This window comes from Pristiophorus japonicus, chromosome 6 (assembly GCF_044704955.1).
Source record: "Pristiophorus japonicus isolate sPriJap1 chromosome 6, sPriJap1.hap1, whole genome shotgun sequence".
NCBI classification, from domain to species: Eukaryota; Metazoa; Chordata; class Chondrichthyes; family Pristiophoridae; genus Pristiophorus; species Pristiophorus japonicus.
Genome location: NC_091982.1, coordinates 225,680,765 through 225,704,422, shown reverse-complemented (window position 1 = coordinate 225,704,422; position 23,658 = coordinate 225,680,765). Strand labels below are relative to the sequence as shown.

The window sequence follows — 23,658 nt, the reverse complement described above, 5'->3', positions numbered from 1 at the left end:
TCAGGACAATGTGGAGGGAAGTGGCCCAGGAGGTCTCGGCCAGTAGTTTGGCCGTCTGGAGCCTGGCACAATGCCACAAGAAATTCAACAGCCTCACTCGGGTGGTCAGAGTGAGTACATGCTTCAACAGGTCCTACATACCAGCATGTGATCCTCAGTCTGTACACACTGCAAAAACCACCACACCCCCACCACTCATTTCCACCTACTAAAACTCACATCCAAATCTCATGCCTTGCCTGCAATCACAGCTATTCAACTATGGCAGCACATCTCCCATACACATAGCTGGTCTCTCACTCAAACACATTCGTTTCTCTTGCAGGTCAAGATGGCCCACAACAGGAGGGAGCCGCAGAGAATAGGCGGGGGCGATGCGTAGCTCCAGCAGCTCTCAGACCACGAGGAGCGAGTGCTGTGGCTCATTGGGCCGCAGGTGGTGGGCGCTGTAGCCGTCGGCGATGTCGACCCCCGCTGGGGGCAACAAGGATATCTTCGTCCCCTCCTTCTCTCATCCCACTTCCCCCTCACACCACAAGCCTTTCTCATGTCCCAGCTCCTGATCCTGTCTGCATTATTTGCTCCATTCCTGTCCCCCTGCCCTCACCTTAACACAAGTCTTGTGCTTTCATATAATCGGCCGGCCTGTCCCTGAGCCTCCCAGTGAGAGTGAGGAAGGAGAAGAGGAGGAAGAGTAAAGCACCACATCACTGCATCTATCACTCGCAGGCACCACCTCAGAGATTGGCACTATACGATCTTTAGGGGCAAGTTTAGTAGTGGGGTCTGCACTAGGTGATGTGCCGGGGACAAGCGGGCTGCAACAAGGCCAAGAGGAAAGGGTAACTCGGGAGCCAGCTCCCCAGAAGATGGATTCACGCGCATGAGTTCTGTTGCATAAGACTCGGATCAGGACCTCGATGGGGAGACGTTCACAAGAAGAGTGATGGCCATGCACTCCGACATGATAGGTGCAATGGCAAGGGTGCCCGAGAGCCTCTCGGCAATGGTACGGAGCGTAGAGGAGTTTGCCTCCAACATTGCAGAGCTCTGTGCACACCATGGAGTCCATCATTTCCAGTGTGCAGACGATGGTGGACTCAGAGACCATGTGGACCCACACTTCATGACGTGTGCCATGGGTGACGTGGCAGCTTCCATTGCAGCACAGCGGAAGCAACACAACGTCTTTGTGCTGTAATGCAGACAATGGTTGGTGGCATCTAGTCTCAGACTGCTCTCATGCAGTCTCAGCTGAATGCCCCGTGAGCTCTGACTGTTGTCATTGTCGCTGGCTCCACCACAGTCCACCAGCGATCACATGGTGTCACAGGAGGCCACCAATCTGTGCTCCAGCAGGTTGGTGGGAATGCTGAGGTGTTGCCCGGGGCAGTGACACTGGGTCAGTGGAGCAGGAACCTGCTGTCCTCTCTCAGGATGACAGCATTCCTGATCCCACCACTGCCACTCCGCCATTGCCCTTGTCGTTGCCCCGTCACCCAGCCAGCCCAGACTGCCGCCGCCCAACCTGAGGTGGTGCAGTCTGCAGCCGGGCCTTCCAGGCCCAGAGCTGGTCGAGGGCATCCTGCAAGGCCATCTGTAGTCTCTGGCCCTGACACACAGCAGCCTTCCAGCAGCCCTGCTACAGCCTCTGGGGAGACACTGCGGAGGGGCAGTCGATTGGGAAAAGGCATTGTAAAGAGGGGAAGTAAGGGTTTGCACAAGGGTGATTAGTTAATACTGTTGTTGTATATATGTGATTGCATTAATGAATGTATCCAAATTCAGTAAGTGGCAGATTTGGTGGTTTGTCTTATTTCAGCTTTGGGGTGTGATATAGAATGAGAAATTGATGCAATGATGAGGTTATGTTGAGCAACCGGGAAGTGGCCTCGAATTCATTGGAACTGAAGTCTGATTAAGTGGTCACGGACCGCCCTGCCACAAGGCCGACTGATTGGCTGCCTCCTCTGTCGCTGCTGTTCATGCTCCTCCTCCTCCTCAACCTCGTCCTCCTCCTGAGGTGGTTAAGCTATGCCGGGTGACAATGGCTGCACCCTCATTATGGCCAAGTTGCCCAGCATGCAGCAGACGACGAGGAAAAGGGGCACCCTCTCCGCGAGTACTGGAGGGCTTCTCCCGAACAGGCAAGGCAACAAAACCGTTGCTTGAGCACTCAGATGGCCTGTTCAATGATGTTCCTGGTCGCAGCATGGCTCTCATTGTATGAGTACTGGGCACGAGTGTTGGGGTTGCGGAGGGAGTCATGAACCAGATGGAGAGCGGATAGCTCTGGTCTCCTAGCAGCCAGCCACAAGCTTCATGTGGCCATATTTTGCAATCGTTCTCTTTCCCTCCGCTGCCTCTGCCCTTAATGCTAGAGGGCGAGGTCCTGTGCCAGTACAGCCCCCATTAACGTATGGAAATGTTGCATTTTTAAATCTAACCTGAATGATACTGAATAATAGTGAAAAACACTAAAATTGCCCATCTCAAACTGACGAGGCAGCATTCTTTGCCGACTACCAATAAATGTTGTCGGATTTAATCACCGCTCCTCCTGCGGCCATCCGACTGCACATCGCCTCCTCTTCCTGCTGTTGTTGATGGCAGGCGCTCAGGCTGGTGGTGGGGGTTGGGGGGGGGGAGGCGGAGAGGAGAGGACATTTCTGATCTGGGGCTGTGCCGGGGTGCTGCACATCGGACGATGTCATGATCAACGGAGCGCTAGGAACTGAGACGGTAAGTCTTAGTGCCAACGCAAAACCGGCAGGGAAGTTTGCGAGCCTCGGAGATGATAACGGGAGGCGCAAACTTCTCCCCCAAATTCCTTCTTTCCTATATACTTTCTGTAATTCAGAGCCACACATGTTAATGAACAAGACCACTGCTTTAACGTGACTAAATAATTTAAATTCCATTTTAACATGTATAATTGTATTCCACAACTCTTTTCATGAGACAACAGGTCAGTGGCCTCAGTCATGCAAGAGGATACACAAGTTCACCAAAAATCCACACTGAAAGAAATCAAAATGTAGAAATTGGTCTTGGATAGTAGAGTAAAATGGGCAGTATTACATTAGTCGCACATTATACACTCCGCCTGCTAATTAGTTCTATTGAAGTCGAAGGAACGGAGTATTGGATGGGTCGTATAACAGACGCTCGATACAATATTACCCGTGTTGCACTAGAGACCAAGGCAAATTTCTACCCCAATGTGTCTAATAGGAGTTACAATGGTCTGCCTCACTGCTGGCTTATTTTTCAGTAAACCGCAGTCCCATGATGAACTTTGTTCCACTACAACTTGACTGATTTTATATCTTCTATTTTTTTTTTTTAAAGATTACTAATGTGGAAGAATATTGCATTCCCCGTGATAAATGAGTTGCTTTGATATGGCCAGTTAGGAGATAGTGAGCTCAGTGTGGGAGCAGACTAGCTAGTGTGTCATGGAGTGAGTGGAAAACGTTGGTGACAGAGCATTGCCAAACAAAACTGCAACAAGGAGCAGCTGTTTCCTGGGAACACAGGGAGACTGGAGACAAGTCAGTCACAGACTTCCCCGGCACTACTGAAAAGATTCTTTTAACATTAAGGTTCACAATATTCAATAGGACCTCTTTATTCGAGCTTCAGCACATTGGGGCAACTCCGGATAGTGGTCTTTCATTCTTTGTTCATAGAACTTTATGGCACATAAGGAATGCGTCTGTGCCAACCGAAAAAGAGCTATCCAGCCCAATCCCACTTTCTAGCCCTTGGTCCGTAGCCTTGCTGTTTGTGGCACTTCAAACACGATGAGGGCTTCTGCCTCTACCACACTTTCAGGCACCAATTTCCAGCCCCCCCCCCCGCCCCGCCACACCCTCCGGGTGAAAAAAAGTTCTCCTCAACCTCCATCTAACGCTTCTCCCAATTGCTTTCAATCTATGCCCCCTGGTAATTGACTTCTTATTGTTGGCGATGGAGGGGAAATAGCAGTGAAGCAAGTGATCTCAGCGAGGTGGTCACAGACAGAGTGGAGCCAAGGTAGCTGGATTAAAAAATGCAACAAGAATAAAAAGACAGTAGGTCTGAGGGGAATATTAAAGAACAAGGAAGAAACACAATCACGATAGACCAAATATGAGAAAACCACTGAATCAGAAAAATAGTAAACAAATATGTAAAATCAGGACAAGAAAAAAAATATACAAGTAAGCTATAAATGTTTGAAGAGCTGCTGTTTTCATGGTACAACGGGACATAGCTAAATTGTCGAGCCATTGCATTGTCTGCCATACTACTACTGCAAGAGCATGGAGGTGTTAACTTTGATTGCAGGGTGGGGGGGCCTAAAGCAAAGATCTTGGGCCTTGTTCCAGGACAGCAGTACTACAGCTGATTTTTTTTTTTTTTTTTTAAATAAATTCGTAGCCAATCGTTTCCAATTCTTTGTCAAGTCACAAACGCCAGAGGTCACCCTGCACCAGTCAAGGATCACTCTGCGCCAATGCTCTTAGCCAAAAGGCCTAGAGCCACTGCACCGTTCCTGGAAGTACTGCAATACCAGGTTCGTGCCATGGAGGTGGATGGGTCAGGTCCCCCACACACCTCCGTGGAGGTGGATGGGTCACCCTATGCAAGTGTTTCTAATTTTCTTCATTTGATTGTGGTCTGCTTCCTTGATTAGCTCGTTGAGAGATCCTTGCAGGATACAGAACAAGAGGCAGATATATAGAAGCAGTCGGTGAAAATGGAGCCATGACTTAATAAATCACAGTGAACATAGTATTTGGGGGACAGGAGCAAGGAGTGCGTCTACTTTAGAGTGAGGCCCACACAATAGCCCTGTGTTCATTATACATTTGTTGACAAGGTGTTGAACTCCGAATTTTGCATCTTACGCAAAATGCTCTTGGCTATATTGTGATGCATCTCTCGCACATTTGTACCTAAATTCCACCTCCACGAGACTCAGTTCCTTCAGATCTGCACTGAGTTCAAAGGCCCTCAGGATCGGATCCTCCTCTGTGAGCATGATCAGTGATGGACTAGACAAGCAGCGATAGATGTCAAGGCGAAACCTGCAACAAAGACATTTTTGTCGTTCACACAGTTCAGCACACTGTTTTAACCTAAATGTTATTCCAATTTTGAATATTTACAGCATCCTGAGACTTTGGGAGTGTGAAATATACTTTGTGAGAGGCAAACATTTTGCAAACATTGGTATGTAATTATCAAATAAGTGAATTTATTTGACACTTGGAAAAATAGTCACTGTTAACAAAGTGAATGACACACATGACTAAATATAGGAATTCTATTTTCCAGATTTCCAAGTCCAAATGGTCTGATTGTGAACAGATCCAATCTCATCTAGTATTCGGTCTCAACAGTTTCTTTTTGCTTTCCCGGTAAAAATGACAGAGAAATTCTGGCTGTTTATACGGAGCCACTCACTCTGGGTTGCTGCTACATCATTGCACAATATGTAATATCATATGGGTCATCGCACAATGCACTCGAGCTGTATCATACCTAGTAAAGGAAATAAATGCTGAGCATATCTGACGGAAAGCAGCTGCTTGTCCTGGTGTTCTTTGTTCTAATTTCTCCCAAATTCAGGAACAATTCCCAGTGGTTACACTGTATATTTTACACAGTGTTGCATTTCATCTGCTTTCAGAGCAATTCAGTTCCCAAAATGTGGCATAACTGAGGAGCGTTCACTTATTATTTGTAGCACTCACTCTATAAAGAAACAACATTAAAAACCCTTTCTACATTTCATTTTTTATGTGGCTTCTACGATGGCCTTAAGGAGAGGTGAACTGTATTTGTCGATGTAGAATCTTACATCACAGAAGGAGGCCATCCAGCCCACCGTGCCTGTGCCAGCTCCTAAAATATTCACTCTCAGGATGTGAGTATCCCTGGCAAGGCCAGTATGTATTGTCCATCCCTAGTTGCCTTTGAAAAGGTGATGGTAGGCCTTCCACTTGAATCGCCTGTGTCCTTGTGGTGAAGGTACTCCCACAGTGCTGTTAGGTAGGCAGCTCCAGGATTTTGGCCCAGTGACAATGAAGAAATAGCAATATATCTGCATGTTGGGATGGAGTGTGACTTGGAGGGGAACTTGGAAGTAATGGTGTTCCTGTGCACCTGCTGTCCTAGTCCTGCTAGGTGGTGGGGGTCGTGAGTTGAGAGGTGCTGTTGGAGGAGCCTTAGTGAATTGTCTGCTCCTCCCCTATAGCCCTGCAATTTTTTTTCTTTTTCAAATACACATTCAAATACCGTTTGAAAGTTATTATTGAATCTGCTTCCACCACCCTTTCTAGCAGTGCATTCCAGAGCCTAACAACTTGCTGTGTAAAAACAATTGTGCGTCTATGATGATTTAGACATTCCATGTCATCTTTTAGCTTAGTCCAAAATTAGTCAGAACTTCTGTATGCACATTATGTGGATTTTAAAGGAGATGGGGCAAGAAAGTGGAGTTCATGTAGAAGATCAGCCATGATCTTATTGAATGGCGGAGCAGGCTCGAAGGGCCGAGTGGCCTACTCCTGCTCCTAATTCTTATGTTAATTGTTACAGACGACTTATAAAGTTATCATTTACAAACACACTTGTTATATTTTTTAAGTTGCTTTACTTACCTAGAATGGCGCAGGCTATCCTTCTTGTTCTTTGCATTACAGAGTGTGCATTCACATCCTACTGCATGAGGTCTTGGCAGTGACAGGTCCTGTTTGAGTAGCATGGTCAGGATCTCATAGTTATTGCGATGAGCAGCAAGAATGACAGGAGCCACATCCATTGTGGTGGAGTATTCTGGATTCTGAATTCTCTGCATTAATTTCTGTTTGGACAAGGTCCCCAAAAAAACAGAAAGTAAAATTAATAATGTGCATCATTTAACAGAGTCCTTGAGAGTCTAGTATTTTGTTTCACTTCTAATACAGTTTGTGGAAAAGGGAATGCTCCATAATTGCATAAAATGCAACAAGAAAAACTTAGGAACCACAGTCAACATCCTGATCGAGCAAGTGTTCTCACACTTTGGGTGGGATGTATAAAGGTAGGCCTATAACAAACTTATAATGGGGAGGAGAATGTTCAGTGGCAAACATGTGTTTCTATTTTAATTGCAAATGTGACTGAACAAAGTGCTTGATAATGATGTGCAATTTGTAATTGTGTGTTTAACATTAAAATCTGAAGATAATCCTGGAGCAAAAATAAATCACAAATTAAGAGTTTAAAAAAAAAATTACATTCAAACTAATACATTTCACGTTCTTGTTGTTATGTTTAGAATAACTCCACAAGGCTGTATCTAAGCTCAAACTGTTGTGACCTTGGTCTCTTTATTGTAACTCGAGTGAGGAGGCAGCATGGTAGACTGCCTTTTATACCTGCTTGCCCAGGGTGTGCAGGTGACCCTTGGGTCTCCCCCTGGTGGCAAGTCTTACACATTGGTAATGTTTACCCCCCCCCCCCCCAAGTCTTATTATAAATTATTTACAAGTTGAGGCGATCCGGGGCTTTGCGTTCCCGGGTTGATCGCCTGAGTTGAAGCCCTGGCATGGGTGAATCAGTCGGATCATTGCTGCACTGCGGTGTGGCTGGTCTGATCGAACTGTCGGGCATGTTGGGTTCATCCTCGTGGTTGACCGCGAGATCGATTGCTAGTTAGGTGTGAGTGGGTGGATCAATGATGGTAATGTCCTCTTCAAACTGTTCTTGGTTGTCAGTGAACCACAGTTTGGTCTGATCCAAGTACTTTCTGCACGTGTGTCCGTTCAAAAGTTTGACAACAAACACTCTATTCCCCTCTTTGGCTAACACATTGCCGGCAACCCATTTGGGACCATGACCATAATTAAGAACAAACACAGGGTCATTAACTTCAATGTCGCGTGATACAGCCGCACGATCGTGGTACATGTTATGCCAGGTTTCTACATGATAATTTTGAGATTCGGGTGGACTAAAGAGAGCCTGGTTTTGAGTGCTCTCTTCATTAGCAATTCTGCAGGGGGAACGCCGGTAAACGAGTAGTGTCGTGTGCGGTACCCGAGCAGAATCCGAGATAGCCGGGTCTGCAGGGAACCGTCCGTCATGTGTTTCAAGCTCTGCTTGGTGGTTTGGACTGCCTGTTCTGCTTGACCATTGGATGCGGGGTTTAAACGGCGCAGACTTGACATGCTTGATGCCATTGTGGGTCATGAACTCATTGAATTCCGAGCTGGCAAGCATGGTCCATTGTCACTAACAGGGACGTCGGGCAAACCATGGGTGGCAAACATGGCCCGGAGGCTTTCAATGGTGGCAGTGGACGTACATGATGACATTATTGTACATTCAATCCATTTAGAGTAAGCGCCCACTGCTACTAGGATCATCTTTCCTAGAAAGGGACCAGCGAAATCTACGTGGACCCTGGACCACGGTTTGGAGGGCCATGACCACAGGCTCAGTGGGGCCTTCCTGGGTGCATTGCTCAACTGTGAGCAAGTGTTACATTGGTGTATGCATGACTCCAATTCCGAGTCAATGCCGGACTACCAAACATGCGATCTGGCGATAGCCTTCATCATGACTATACCTGGATGGGTACTGTGAAGGTCGCGTATAAACGTTTCCCTGCCTTTTTTTGGCAAAATTACACAAATCCCCCATAGGAGGCAGTCAGAATGGATGGACATTTTGTCCTTGCATCGGTGGAATGACTTAATTTCGACTTGCATTTCTCCTGGGATCGCCAACCAGCTCCCATTGAGGACACAGCTTTTAACTAGTGATAGCACAGGGTCCTGGCTAGTCCATGTCCTGATCTGGCGAGCCGTGACGGGTGAACCCTTGCTCTCAAAAGCGTCCATTACAAGGAGCAAGTCTGCAGGTTCCATTTCCACCCTGGTGGTGGGCAATGGTACCCGACTGAGGGCATCAGCACAGTTCTCAGTGCCTGGTCTGTGGCGGATTACATAGTCATACGCAGATAATGTTAGTGCCCATCTTTGGATGCAGGACGAAGTATTGGTGTTAATACCTATACCGTTGCTTTCTGAGAACAACAATATGAGCGGCTTGTGGTCGGTTTCGAGCTTGTACCGGAGCCCAAATAGGTATTGGTGCATTTTCTTAACCCCATATACGCATGCTAATGCTTCTTTTTCCAACCATACTGTAGGCTCTTTCAGCCTTAGAAAAGCTTCTGGACGCATATGCAACCGGTTGCAGTTTGCCTGACCTATTGGCTTGCTGTAACACACAACCGACCCCGTACGAAAATGCATCACAAGCTAGTACTAAAAGTTTACACGGGTCATACAATACAAGTAACTTGTTTATAACATAGCAGGTTTCTAGCTTTGTTAAAGGCTGTCTCTTGAGCTTTACCCCAAACCCAGTCATCACCCTTGCGTAGCAATAAATGCAATAGTTCCAGCAAAGTTCTCAACTCCAGTAGAAAGTTACCAAAATAGTTGAGGAGTCCCAGGAACGAACGCAGCTCCGTCACATTCTGTGGTCTGGGTGCATTCTTGATGGCCTCCGTCTTGGAGTCCGTGGGTCTGATGCCGTCCGCCGCAATCTTTCTCCCCAGAAATTTGATCTCTGGCGCCAGGAAAACACACTTGGAGCGTTTCAACCTGAGTCCCACTCTGTCCAGTCGCTTGAGAACCTCTTCCAAGTTGTGCAAGTGTTCGGTGGTGTTGTGGCCAGTGATCAAGATGTCGTCTTGTAACACCATGGTGCGTGGAACCGATTTCAGCAGAATCTCCATGTTCCTCTGGAAGATGGCTGCCGCCGAACGAATCCCAAAGGTATATCTGCGGTATATGAACAGTCCTCGGTGCGTGTTGATGCACATCAATTTTTTCGAAGGTTCAGCCAGCTCCTGTGTCATGTAAGCAGAGGTTAGATCCAGCTTGGTGAATGACTTTCCCCCTGCTAGCATTGCAAACAGGTCATCTGCTTTGGGTAGTGGGTACTGGTCCTGTAACGAGACTCGGCTGATCGTTACCTTGTAGTCCCCCCAGATTCTGACCGTCCCATCGCTCTTCAACACCGGAACAATTGGACTGGCCCACTCGTTGAACTCGACTGGCGATAAGATCCCCTCTCGTTGAAGTCTGTCCAGCTCGATCTCGACTTTCTCTCGTATCATGTATGGAACTGCTCGGGCCTTGTGATGAATGGGTCGTGCATCAGGACTAAATGGATCTGCACTTTGACGCCTGTGAAGTTGCCGATGTCTGGCTCGAATAACGGCGGGAATTTGTTTAGTACTTGAGAGCACGAGGCGTCATCCTCCAAAGACAATGCTTTGATGTCGTCCCAGTTCCATCGGATCTTTCCTAGCCAGCTTCTGCCGAACAGCGTTGGGCCATCGCCTGGTACAATCCATAGTGGTAATTCATGCATAGCTTCATCGTACGATACCTTCACTGCTGCACTGCCAATGACTGGTATGAGCGCTTTGGTGTAAGTGTGCAGCTTGGTGTGGATCGGGCCTAGTTTTGGCCTTTGTGTCTTGTTGCCCCACAGTTTCTCAAAAGCCTTCTGGCTCATAATTGACTGACTCGACCCAGTGTCTAATTCCATGGAAACTGGAATGCCGTTTAATTTGACTTTTAACATTATCGGAGGGCTTTTGGTGGTGAAGATGTGTACCCTATACACTTCCTCTTCCGCCTCGGGTTGAGTTGCCTCTCTTACTCGTTCAGCGTGATCCGCGCCGGATCGGTCATCTTCTGCCGACTCTGCCACATGGCGAGTTGCAGCACGTCTGCACATTCGCTGGAGGTGCCCCATTGTTCAACAGCCCTTGCACACATAGTACTTGAATCGACATTGATGGGCTCGATGATTACCCCCGCAGCACCAACACAGTGATAATGGATTCGCATTCACACCGTACGGCGGACTCCGAGTCATCCCAGGAGTGGCCTCTGCAGGCGTGTAGGCCCTGCCATGTACAGTTCTGCCTGCTGAAGGCGTTATTTTATGCACAGTACTTGCCGGTGAGTTCCAATGCTGTAATGATATCTGTTTAGTGTTATCGTTTGTGGCCATGAAAGCCTGGGCTATCGTGATGGCCTTGCTCAGATCTAGGGATTCTGCAGACAGCAGTTTGCAAAGAATGACCTCGTGGCCGATTCCAAGCACGAAAAAGTCCCGCAACAGTTCCCCCCAAATTCCAGCAAATACGCACAATCCCGCAAGGCGTCTTAGGTCGGCGACATAACTCGGCACATCCTAGCCCTCGGAGCGGTGGTGCTATAAAAACGATACCTAGCCATCAAGTTCTCTCCTTCAGCTCGAGGTGTTCCAGAACCAGCGTGTATAACTCTTCATATGTCTTCTCCGTTGGTTTCGTCAGTGCTAGCAGATTTTTGATGAGGCCATATATCGTGGACTCGCAAACGGTGAAGAGAATCGCCCTGCGCTTGATCACAGTTTCTGCCTTTTCCAGCTCGTTGGCCACAAAGTACTGGTCAAGGCGCTCAACGAAGGCTTCCCAATCATCACCCTCAACAAATCTCTCAAGAATATCAACGGCAGCCATAACTACGTGAAAGTTCGTGATCTGTTACTCGTTGCCAATTGTTATGTTTAGAATAATTCCACAAGACTATATACTGTAAGCTCAAACTGTTGTGACCTTGGTCTCTTTATTGTAACTCCAGAGTGAGGAAGCAGCATGGTAGACTGCCTTTTATATCTGTTTGCCCAGGATGTGCAAGTGACCCTTGGGTCTCCCACAGGTGCGCCCCTGGTGGCAAATCTTACACATATGTATGTAAACATTACCAAACACTTGTAGTAGTCGATCAAGAAATATCAAAGACATTAGTAATCACTTTATTTTCTATCTCTATGAGTAGTAGTTTTAAATGATAAATGAATCAGAAAAACATTGAATAAACAGATAGTTTCACATTCATCATTTTGGTTAATTGAGCAAAACATGTAATCAAAGCATATAGAAACATAGAAATTAGGTGCAGGAGCAGGCCATTCGGCCCTTCGAGCCTGCACCGCCATTCAATAAGATCATGGCTGATCATTCAATCTCAGTACCCCTTTCCTGCTTTCTCTCCATACCCCTTGATCCCTTTGGCCATAAGGGCCATATCTAACTCCCTTTTGAATATATCTAATGAACTGGCCTCAACTACTTTCTGCGGTAGAGAATTCCACAGGTTAACCACTCTCTGAGTGAAGAAGTTTCTCCTCATCTCGGTCCTAAATGGCTTACCCCTTATTCTTAGACTGTGACCCCTGGTTCTGGAACTCCCCAGCAATGGGAACATTCTTCCTGCATCTAACCTGTCCAACCCCCTCAGAATTTAATATGTTTCTATGAGATCCCCTCTCATTCTTCTAAACTCCAGTGAATACAAGCCCAGTAGATCCAGTCTCTCCTCATATGTCAGTCCTGCCATTCCGGGAATCAATCTGGTGAACCTTCGCTGTACTCCCTCAACTTTGTTTAATCATATATTAAAATGCTGCTCATTAAAAAAAGTATCTGAATTTGACAAATGATGGCGCGGAATTTACGGTCAGTAGCGAGGTGAAGGCGTGCGCTGTTGACCCCAAATTACGGTCCAAACAAGGATCTCACAATCCCTGTTTCGAGAAATTCTGCTTTTCCGACCTTCAATTCAATTCACCGGACTACAGTGAGGATTCCTTTGTGCGAACTGCTGTCCAAGCTGCCAATCAAAAGGCAGAATTCTCACAGACAGCAAACAAGGTAGTGAATACAAAGGAACAGAGGAACAGGAGGAGGCCATTCAGCCCCTCGAGTCTGTTCCGTCATTCAATGAGATCATAGCTGATCTGTGACCTAACTCCATATACCCGCCTTTGGCCCATATCCCTGCCTTTGGCCCATATCCCTTAATACCTTTGGTTAACAAAAAGCTATCAATCTCTGGTTTTAAATTAACAATCGATCCAGCATCAATTGCTGTTTGCGGAAGAGAGTTCCAAACTTCTACCACCCTTTGTGTGTAGAGTATTTCCTAACTTCACTCCTGAAAGGTCTGGCTCTAATGTTTAGACTATGCCCCTAGTCCTAGACTCCCCAGCCAGCGTTCCAGGAAATGCAACCCTAATTTGTGTAATCGCTCCTTGGAATGTAACCCTTGGAGTGCAGCTCTCATTCTGGTAAACCCACGCTGCACCACTCCATGGCCAATATATCCTCCCTAAGGTGTGGTTTCCAGAACTGCCCACAGTGCTCCAGGTGTGGGATGACCAGGGATTTTTATGGGCGTGACTGCTGTCAACGTTCTGTGCATGCGCGCTGCCGGTTCATTATGGGAGCAGCGTCGTTAAAAAAAAATTTAAAGCTGGGAATTGAGCGGGTTGGTGAAAAACCGGAAAGCTGGGAGTTGTGTACAGACCACCAAACAGTAGTAGTGAGGTTGGGGACAGCATCAAACAAGAAATTAGGGATACGTGCAATAAAGGTACAGCAGTTATCATGGGTGACTTTAATCTACATATAGATTGGGTAAACCAAACTGCGGTGGAGGAGGATTTTCTGGAGTGTATTAGCGATGGTTTTCTAGACCAATATGTCGAGGAATCAACTAGAGGGCTGGCCATCCTAGACTGGGTGATGTGTAATGAGAAGGGACTAATTAGCAATCTTGTTGTGCGAGGCCCCTTGGGGATGAGTGACCATAATATGGTAGAATCCTTTATTAAGATGGAGAGTGACACAGTTAATTCAGAGACTAGGGTCCTGAACTTAAGGAAAGGTAACTTCGATGGTATGAGACATGAATTGGCTAGAATGGACTGGCGAGTGATACTTAAAGGGTTGATGGTGGATAGGCAATGGCAAACATTTAAAGATCACATGGATGAACTTCAACAATTGTACATCCCTGTCTGGAGTAAAAATAAAACGGGGAAGGTGGCTCAACCGTGGCTAACAAGGGAAATTAAGGATAGTGTTAAATCCAAGGAAGAGGCATATAAATTGGCCAGAAAAAGCAGCACACCTGAGGACTGGGAGAATTTTATAATTCAGCAGAGGACAAAGGGTTTAATTAGAAGGGGGAAAATAGAGTATGAGGGGAAGCTTGCAGGGAACATAAAAACTGATTGCAAAAGCTTCTATAGATATGTGAAGAGAAAAAGATTAGTGAAGTCAAACGTAGGTCCCTTGCAGTCAGATTCAGGTGAATTTATAATGGGGAACAAAGAAATGGTGGACCAGTTAAACAAATACTTTGGTTCTGTCTTCACGAGGGAAGACACAAATAACCTTATAGCTAAAGGGATCAAAGGGTATGGACAGAAAGCAGGAAAGGCGTACTGAGGGAATGATCAGCCATGATCATATTGAATGGTGGTGCAGGCTTGAAGGGCCGAATGGCCTGCTCTTGCACCTATTTTCTATGTTAATTGAACGGGTTGGTGAAAAGCCGCAAAGGTGGGAATTAAGCGGGTTGGTGAAAAGCCGGGAAGCTGGGAAGGGAACGGGTTGGTGAAAAGCCAGGACGGGAGCAGCGTCGTTAGCGTTATCGTTTTTTAAAAAGCAGAAACATCATGCTTCCGGTTGTTGGAGTGAGCAGAACGCTTCTGCAGAGCTTCCGGTTTGTTGGCAGCAGTCACTCCGGTTTTGTACAGCTGCAGCATGACTTTGACCCCCTCGTATTCTAGTCCTCTAGATATAAAGGCAAGCATTCCATGAATAAGCTCTTAATAAGAATATAAGAAATAGGAGCAGGAGTAGGCCATACGATCATGGACTCAGATCCACTTCTCTGCCCGCTCCCCTAACCCCTTATCCCCTTATCGTTTAAGAAACTGTCTATTTCTATCTTAAATTTATTCAATGTCCCAGCTTCCACAGCTCTCTGAGGCAGCGAATTCCACAGATTTACAACCCTCTGAGAGAAGAAATTTCTCCTCATCTCTGTGTTAAATGGGCGGCCCCTTATTCTGAGATTATGCCTCCTAGTTCTAGTCTCCCCCATCAGTGGAAATACCCTCTCTGCATCCACCTAATCAAGCCCCCTCATAATCTTATACATTTCGATAGGATCATGTCTCATTCTTCTGAATTCCAATGAGTAGAGGCCCAACATACTCAACCTTTTCTCATAAGTCAACCCCCTCAGCTCCGGAATCAACCTAGTGAACCTTCTCTGAACTGCCTCCAAAGCAAGTATATCCTTTCGTAAACATGGAAACCAAAACTGCACGCAGTAATACCTTATATAGCCTCCAAAGCAAGTATATCCTTTCGTAAATATGGAAACCAAAACTGCACACAGTATTCCAGGTGTGGCCTCACCAATACCCTGTATAACTGTAGCAAGACTTCCCTGCTTTTATACTCCATCCCCTTTGCAATAAAGGCCAAGATTCCATTGGCCTTCCTGATCACTTGCTGTACCTGCATACTATCCTTTTGTGTTTCATGCACAAGTACCCCCAGGTCCCGCTGTACTGCAGCACTTTGCAATCTTTCTCCATTTAAATAATAACTTGTTCTTTGATTTTTTTTCTGCCAATGTGCATGACCTCATACTTTCCAACATTATACTCCATCTGCCAAATTTTTGCCCACTCACTTAGCCTGTCTATGTCCTTTTGCAGATTTTGTGTGTCCTCCTCACACATTGCTTTTCCTCCCATCTTTGTATTGTCAGCAAACTTGGCTACGTTACACTCAGTCCCTTCTTCTAAGTCGTTAATGTAGATTGTAAATAGTTGGGGTCCCAGTACTGATCCCTGCGGCACCCCACTAATTACTGGTTGCCAACCAGAGAATGCACCATTTATCCTGACTCTGTTTTCTGTTCGGCAATCCTCTATCCATGCGAATATATTACCCCCAACCCCGTGAACTTTTATCTTGTGCAATAACCTTTTATGTGGCACCTTGTCAAATGCCTTCTGGAAGTCCAAATACACCACATCCACTGGTTCCCCTTTATCCACCCTGTTCATTACATCCTCAAAGAATTCCAGCAAATTTGTCAAACATGACTTCCCCTTCATAAATCCAAGCTGACTCTGGCTGACTAAATTTTGCTTTTCCAAATGTCCTGCTATTGCTTCTTTGATAATGGAGTCCAACATTTTCCCAACCAGAGATGTTAGGCTAACTGGTCTATAGTTTTCTGCTTTTTGTCTGTGTCATGTATGTACATGCTGTTTGTAGCCACCAGATGGTGTCATTGTAGAGGCCACTGAGCAGCACGCACATGATGCTGCTCTGGTATAAAAGGCCAGCCATTTTGAGAGTCAGGCACTTTGGGACTAAATAAAGCAGAGCCAAGGTTGTACCTTGTTCAGTTAAACTGTACTCAGTTTGTACCTTTATTGTATATATAACATTTGGCGACGAGAATACAAGAACCTTTGTTTGCAAAATGAGCACGATTGAATTTTTAGAGCGATTCGTGGAGGGAGAAGATTGGGCAGACTTTGTGAGCCGTTTGAACCAGTACTTCGTAGCCAACAAAATGAAAGGGGTCGACGATGCAGATCGGCGCCGGGCCGTGTTCCTCACTGTGTGCGCTTCAAAGATATACGGTCTGATAAAGAATCTACTTATGCCTAGTAATCCAACAGAGAAAACGTACAAGGAGTTGTGTACATTGGTACGGAAGCAGCAGAAGCCAGACGACGGCATCATCATCTCGCGATACAGATTTTTTTACACACGTTCGATTGGAGGGCCAGAGCACAGCGGAATTTGTTGCCAACCTGAGACATCTAGCAGGACCGTGCAAGTTCGGGATGGTGTTGGCAGACATGCTGCGGGACTTTTTTGTTATCGGTATCAACCACGAGGTGATCCTTCGCAAACTTCTGGCACTGGAGGAGTTGGATTTAAAAGGGGCCATCCAGATCGCTCAATCATGTATGAAGACGGATAGGAGTTTAAAGCAAATATCGGTGAATACTGTAAATGCGATTGGTTCGGCGTTCGGCAGAGCGGCACATGGCAGGGCCTATTCAGCTGCGTTCGTGAAACCTGTGGTTGCCCAAAGTCCGCCAGCGGGAATGTATCCAACTTCTCCGTGTTGGCGTTGTGGGGGAAATCATCGGCACCAGCAGTGCTGATTTAAGCAATATAGTTGAAAAGGCTGTCTGAGAGTGGGGCATCGCCAGCGCAAGTGTCCGCAGATGAGCAAGCGAGCTGCGACACACCATGTGGAGGATGAGAGTCAGACTAGCGCGGATCCGGATACGCAATCCGAGATGCCAGAGGAGGAAGTGTATGGACTGTACTCTTTCATAACCAAGAGTAAACCAATTTTGATTAATGAGAAGTTTGGCAGGATACTAGTATTGATGGAACTGGACACAGGGGCGAGTCAATCGATCATGAACAAGAGGACATTTAATAAGCTGTGGGATACTAAGACTGTGAGGCCCAGGCTTAGCCCTTTTAACGCTAAGCTGTGCACGTACACCAAAGAACTGATAAAGGTGATTGGCAGTGCACAAATTAATGTGTCTATTAACAGTGTGGTTCACGAGTTACCACTGTGGATTGTTCCAGGCAATGGCCCAACGCTGCTCGGCAGGAGCTGGTTGGGGAAAATCAGATGCGACTGGAACGACAAAAAGGCGTTGTCATCGGAGGAAGATACATGTGCCCAAGTATTGAGCAAGTCCCCCTCGCTGTTCGAACCGGGTATCAGCAACTTCACGGGAGCCACGGTGCAGGTCCACATGGACTCAGATGCAAGACCCATCCATCATAAAGCTCGGGCAGTGATGAGGGAGAAGGTCGAAATTGAACTTGACAGACTCCAGCGTGAAGGGATCATATCACCGGTCAAATTTAATGAATGGGTCAGCCCCATTGTTCCTGTGCTGAAAAGTGATGGCACAGTCAGAATCTGTGGAGGCTACAAGGCTACGATCAACAGGGTTTCAAAACAAGATCAGTACCCGTTACCGAAGGCTGATGACTTGTTTGCGACGCTAGCCGGAGGGAAGTCGTTCACAAAACTGGACTTGACATCGGCCTATATGACGCAGGAATTGGTCGAGAGGTCGAAGAGACTTACGTGCATTAACACACACAAAGGACTGTTTATTTACCACAGGTGCCCGTTTGGAATTCGCTTGGTTGCAGCACTATTCCAGAGGAATATAGAAAGTCTACTGAAGTCTGTTCCCAGAACTGTTGTGTTCCAAGGAGACATCCTGATCACCGGTCGTGACTCCAAGGAACATCTGAACAACCTGGAAGAGGTTCTACTGCGTTTGAACAGAGTGGAACTCAGACTTAAACTCTCGAAGTGCGTCTTCATGGCACCGGAGGTCGAATTCCTCGGGAGGAAAATCGCCGCTGACAGCATCAGACCTACTGACATGAAAATCAAAGCCATCAAGAATACACCCAAGCTGCAGAACATGACAGAGCTGCGTTCGTTCCTGGGTCTACAGGTAATAGCACACGATAGATTACATGTAGAATGCTCAGGAAAACTATCGCCTTAAACCACAGACTGAAAATGAAACCCAATACGTGTTTCAATTTAAGTCAGAATTGTACATATTTGCCAAGTGTTTTTTTTGGAAAGCCCATTGTTTTATCGAAAAAGTAGTTAAAAAGTACAAATAACCACTACGTTTAAAAAGAAACATTTTTTGTGAAAAGGTTCTGCAGAACCTATCTGTATGAGATATTCTTTCAAAAGGGATGAGTCAAAGTATTAATGGACTTCCAATATATCAGCAGGGTAAGGATTGAAGCAATAGGATCGTCATTTATTGTGTAACTTGACTTGCTCAGTGGGGTAATGGTTATTACAGAAGTGGCATTATATATGAAACTGTATGAAGTCCCTGTTTATTCAGCAAAATGATTGCATAAGCAACAGAGACAGTTGTTTTGGAAAAAAAATCAACATCGATTTACTGGTGTAATTAATAGTACAGAATTTCTGTTTAGTCAACATCGCAAGTGGCAGAAACAGTACTTGTTATGTAACTGTCCAAGATCCTGTTTATTCAGCAGAATAAGGGTTCAAGTGCTGGAGATAGTATTTGTTGTGCTAAATGTATGGAGTTGCTGTTCATTCCAGAAGGAAAGGATTAATCAATGGTCTGAACTTGCTAATGTTACACAAAATCTACATTGATCCTTCTGTAAACATCTGGAACTTGAGCCAAATTAAATAAGCAATATTTTTCCACGAATTCTACCTCATTTTTATTTATGCTGTGCTCGCACAAAAAGGTGATGTGGAAAATCCTATTTAGCTAACATTTCAAATAGACCATTCACTGTTTATTAGTTTAGTTGCAAGTGCTGTATTAGCCATATAGGTCACTGTGGCTTAGCCTGGGGCAGAGATGAAGGTTTTGCCCTTTTAGTTTGAAGCCAGTTTTTTAAAACTGGCAAGTCTTATTTCCTTTGATGAGGGAAAGTTGTTTTAAAAAACTTATTTTACTATAATAGGATATACCTTTGATTAAATACAACAAATTTACCAAAAAAACTTTTAATGTTTTAAAAAAACTTTTCTATGTCTGTCTTTGCTCTCAGAACCCATACGTTACCCACAACCCACAAACAAGCAGGTAAACAGGCAACCTCCTCCTGCTAGTACCTCTGCTCTTCTTTGAATTGCCTCTGAAGTGTACCAGCGTAGCCAGAGAACCAACACACATCGCCCCAGTGGAGAGCTGTTTGGCTTCCCTTTTGTGGTTCCCCAGAACAGCCTGGCTGAGATCAGTAATTCACTGTTTGGGTAATCGTGGCTATGAACCTATATTCTATCATTTGCAGCATATTGCCATTCTAAAGTCAGTCTACTAGAATATATTTTAACATGCAACGGCGTGAGTATTTAGCTAGCTTATTTTCCCATCTACACATTGCATAATCCACATTTTAAATGAGGAGTTTTATGATGAAGCTGGAGGAAAGGGTCTATAAAGGTTATGTCATGTGTTAATAATGACATAGCTCAGGCAGGATAGCAACAAGATGTTTGTGTACTACTCTATTCTGCCTCAGAGCTCGACCACAGTTCTTCCTTTCATTTCTAGCCCCTGGCCCTTTTAATATGATTCACATTATGATAGGTAGGTTTCCAATTATAGTGGGACTGTCCAGGCAAAGAGCTTGTTGGAAGCAAAGCACTTTCTCAAGGATAAGAAACAGGCAAAGGCAAGTCAACTGATGCGCCTAACAGTCACAAGAGAGTCAATGGAAAAGATACAGTAGAAGGGCACCAAGCCACCTCCGAGCTGGAAAATCACGTGATACAGCGGAGCTGAAAGGAGGAAAGGATAATTACATAGAACATAAAAGTAACCAAAATTCACTAACTGCTATCGTTGGTTTGGACGACCGCCTGGGACGGTGATTGAGAAGAATATCAACAGCACCAACAACCTCAGAGCCAATCGCCACCAGCAGTGCATCCGTAGTCTGGAACAAATGCAAAGAAGTTACGCAGCTTTTAAAAATTTATATTTAAAATAACCGCTATAAAAACACACAGCAATAATAAATATCGGCACCTGACAGCCACGCTCCAACAGAACCTGCAGGATATCCAGATTCTCATTTTCAATTGCAATGGCAACTGCATTCCTCCCCAGCACATCCACACAGTTTATGTTCAGTTCACTGAACTTCTCATCGAGGAGCTTTTTGACCATGTAATTGTCTCCTGAAATGTTCGAAGCAACAAATGTTGAAAATTTTAGTTAATGCCATACAATATTAAAATACAAGTGTTCTGCATAAAATAAACTAATAATTCGTGATGATGTTTAGGGCAGAGGGCACCTATCAAAGAGACATAACAGTGCTTCAGAATGGAACACTTTCCTCTTGGCGCACCCAATATAAACATCACAAACTTCTAAATCAATTATAACACGTCAGATGCAAAGTAAAGCTGTCGCTGCAATGCTTCAACTACCTTAGCCCCATCCTTAAGAAGAGCACCTCAATTTTCCCCGAGTTGATTTCGCTGTTCTCTCCATAACCTTATGACCTCTCTGAGCAAGGTTGTTAATTGAGACAGCTTTCTGCCATGAACGTTAATGTTTTAAGAGTGGTAGTTTCACACTCATGGCCAATGTACAGAACTGATGCAGCAAAAGCAGCCCCTTTTCCAACACAGTGATTGAAAATGATCACTCCTGTGCTCGCTAACTTACATTGGCTCCCGGTCCAGTATCGCCTCAAATTTAAAAATCTCATTCTTGTGTTCAAATCCCTCCATGGCCTCGCTCCTCCATGTCTCTATAACATCCTTCAAACTTACAATGCTCTGAGATTCTCCAATTCTGGCCCCGAGTGCACCCCTGATTTCCTTCAGCCCACCACTGGTGACTGTGCCTTCAGCTGACCAGGCCCCAAGCTCTGGAATTCCCTGCTATGACGAGCCTTGGAACATTTTACTACATTAAAGGTGCAGTATAAATGCAAGTTGTTACTTTGCATGAAGTTTGAGACCTAAATATTGACACCAGCTCCCAAACTCATCTGTACTAAGATAGCTAAATGTTTAATACTTTGTCATGGCTATTCCAAATGATTGTTAGGCTGAAAGACATCTTCACATCAGTAGTAGGGAAAATGCTAGAATCTATTATTAAGAACGTGGTAACAGGGCACTTAGAAAAGAATAATAGGATTGGGCCATGTCAACATGGATTTATGAAAGGGAAATCATGTTTGACAAATCTGTTAAGAGTTTTTTGAGGTTGTAACTAGTGGAATAGATAAGGGGGAACCAGTGGATGTGGTATATTTGGATTTTCTGAAGGCATTCAATAAGATGCCACAAAAGAGGTTATTAAACAAAGTAAGGGCTCATGGGATTGGGGGTAATATACTAGCTTGGATTGAGGATTGGTTAACGGACAGAAAAGAGAGAGTAGGAATAAACGGGTCATTTTTGGGTTGGCAGACTGTAACTAGTGGGGTGCCGCAAGGATCGGTGCTTGGGCCTCAGCTATTCACAATCTATATCAATGATTTGGATGAGGGGACCAAATGTAATATATCCAAGTTTGCTGATGATACAAAGCTAGGTGGGGATGTAAGTTGTGAGGAGGATGCAAAGAGGCTTCAAGGGGATATGGACAGGCTAAGTGAGTGGGCAAGAACATGGCAAATGGAATATAATGTGGAGAAATGTGAAGTTATCCACTTTGGGAGGAAAAATAGAAAAGCAGAATATTTTTTTAAATGATGAAAGATTGGGAAATGTTGGTGTTCAGAGGGACCTGTGTGTCCTTGTACACCAATCACTGAAAGTTAACATGCAGGTACAGCAAGTGATTAAGAAAGCAAATGGTATGTTGGTCTTTATTACAGGAGGATTTGAGTATAAGAGTAAAGATGTCTTACTGCAATTATATCGGGCCCTGGTGAGACCGCACCTGGAGTATTGTGTGCAGTTTTGGTCTCCTTATGTAAGGAAGGATATACTTGCCATACAGGGAGTGCAACGAAGGTTCACCAGACTGATTCCTGGGATGGGGGGATTGTCCTATGAGGAGAGATTGAGTAGACTAGGCCAATATTCTCTGGAGTTTAAAAGAATGAAACACACAAAATTCTTACATGGTTTGACAGGGTAGATGCTAAGAGGTTGTTTCTCCTGGTTGGGAAGTCTAGAACCAGGGACCACAGTCTCAGAATAAGGGGCTCGGCCATTTAGGACTGAGATGAGCAGAAACTTCTTCACTCAAAGGATGATGAATCTTTGGAATTCTCTACCCCAGAGGGCTGTGGGGGCTCAGTCTTTGATTATATTCAAAACAGAGATCGATAGATTTTTGGATATTAAGGGAATCAAGGGATATGGGGATAGTTCAGGAAAGTGGAGTTGAGGTAGAAGATCAGCCATGATCAGATTAAATGGCGGAGCAGGCTCGAGGGGCCAAATGGCCTACTCCTGCTCTTAATTCTTATGTTCTTATGAAAGACAAATGAAATAAAAGGGAAGAATTAAGCAACCATCTGTGCTTATAGCAATGCATATATCTTAAATTATAAATGTAATTATCCTCATGTTTGTAGTCAAAACAGAAAATACAATGGACAACAGTGAATAATAAACTTCAGTCCGCTCATAAGGCGCACATTTTCAATTGGTGTGTATCTAGGTTAACCACAGGTTATAAAGTCTTCGTTATTTGTGGAATAAACAATCTCTTCTGCTGCTCCTCGTTGTGTATTCTTTGTATAATGAGTTTATAATTTGAGTACTGCGAAAAAAACCATCCTTTAATTGAGCTTCCTGTAAACCATGTGATAGCAGTATTCAGTCGCGATGCATAATATTTTCTCACAGCCCTTCATTAAATTCATCTCAGTGCCGCTGTTAACCAGCAGTAATATTTTTCATTTTAATGGATGAAGATCGTGGAGGGCTCGGAAGGTGGAGATCATCGAGGGGTCGAAGGGTGGAGATCGTGGAGGGGTCGAAGGGTGGAGATCGTGGAGGGATCAAAGGGTGGAGATTGTGGAGGGGTCAAAGGGTGGAGATTGTGAAGGGGTCGGAAGACCAGGGAGGAATCGTAGGCCAGAGGAGATGAGGGTTGAGGGCTGGGGATCGGAGGTCGGAGTCCTCGTGGGGTGGGGGGAAATAGGGGGAGCGGGGGGGAAAGAGTGGAAGGGTAAGG

The 23,658-nt window shown here is 45.3% G+C and overlaps 1 protein-coding gene across 1 annotated transcript in view; it reads right to left on the bottom strand.

Annotated features, from left to right (window-relative positions):
- trpc1 (transient receptor potential cation channel, subfamily C, member 1) overlaps positions 1-23,658 on the bottom strand; it is a 112,423-nt gene that overhangs the window by 77,572 nt on the left and 11,193 nt on the right. Inside the window, exons 2-5 of the mRNA XM_070883658.1 lie at positions 20,533-20,684; positions 20,339-20,440; positions 6,654-6,856; positions 4,944-5,075 (exon numbers count right to left, since the gene is read on the bottom strand). Coding sequence (XP_070739759.1) covers positions 4,944-5,075; positions 6,654-6,856; positions 20,339-20,440; positions 20,533-20,684 — 589 coding nt within the window. The remainder of the gene's footprint in view (positions 1-4,943; positions 5,076-6,653; positions 6,857-20,338; positions 20,441-20,532; positions 20,685-23,658) is intronic.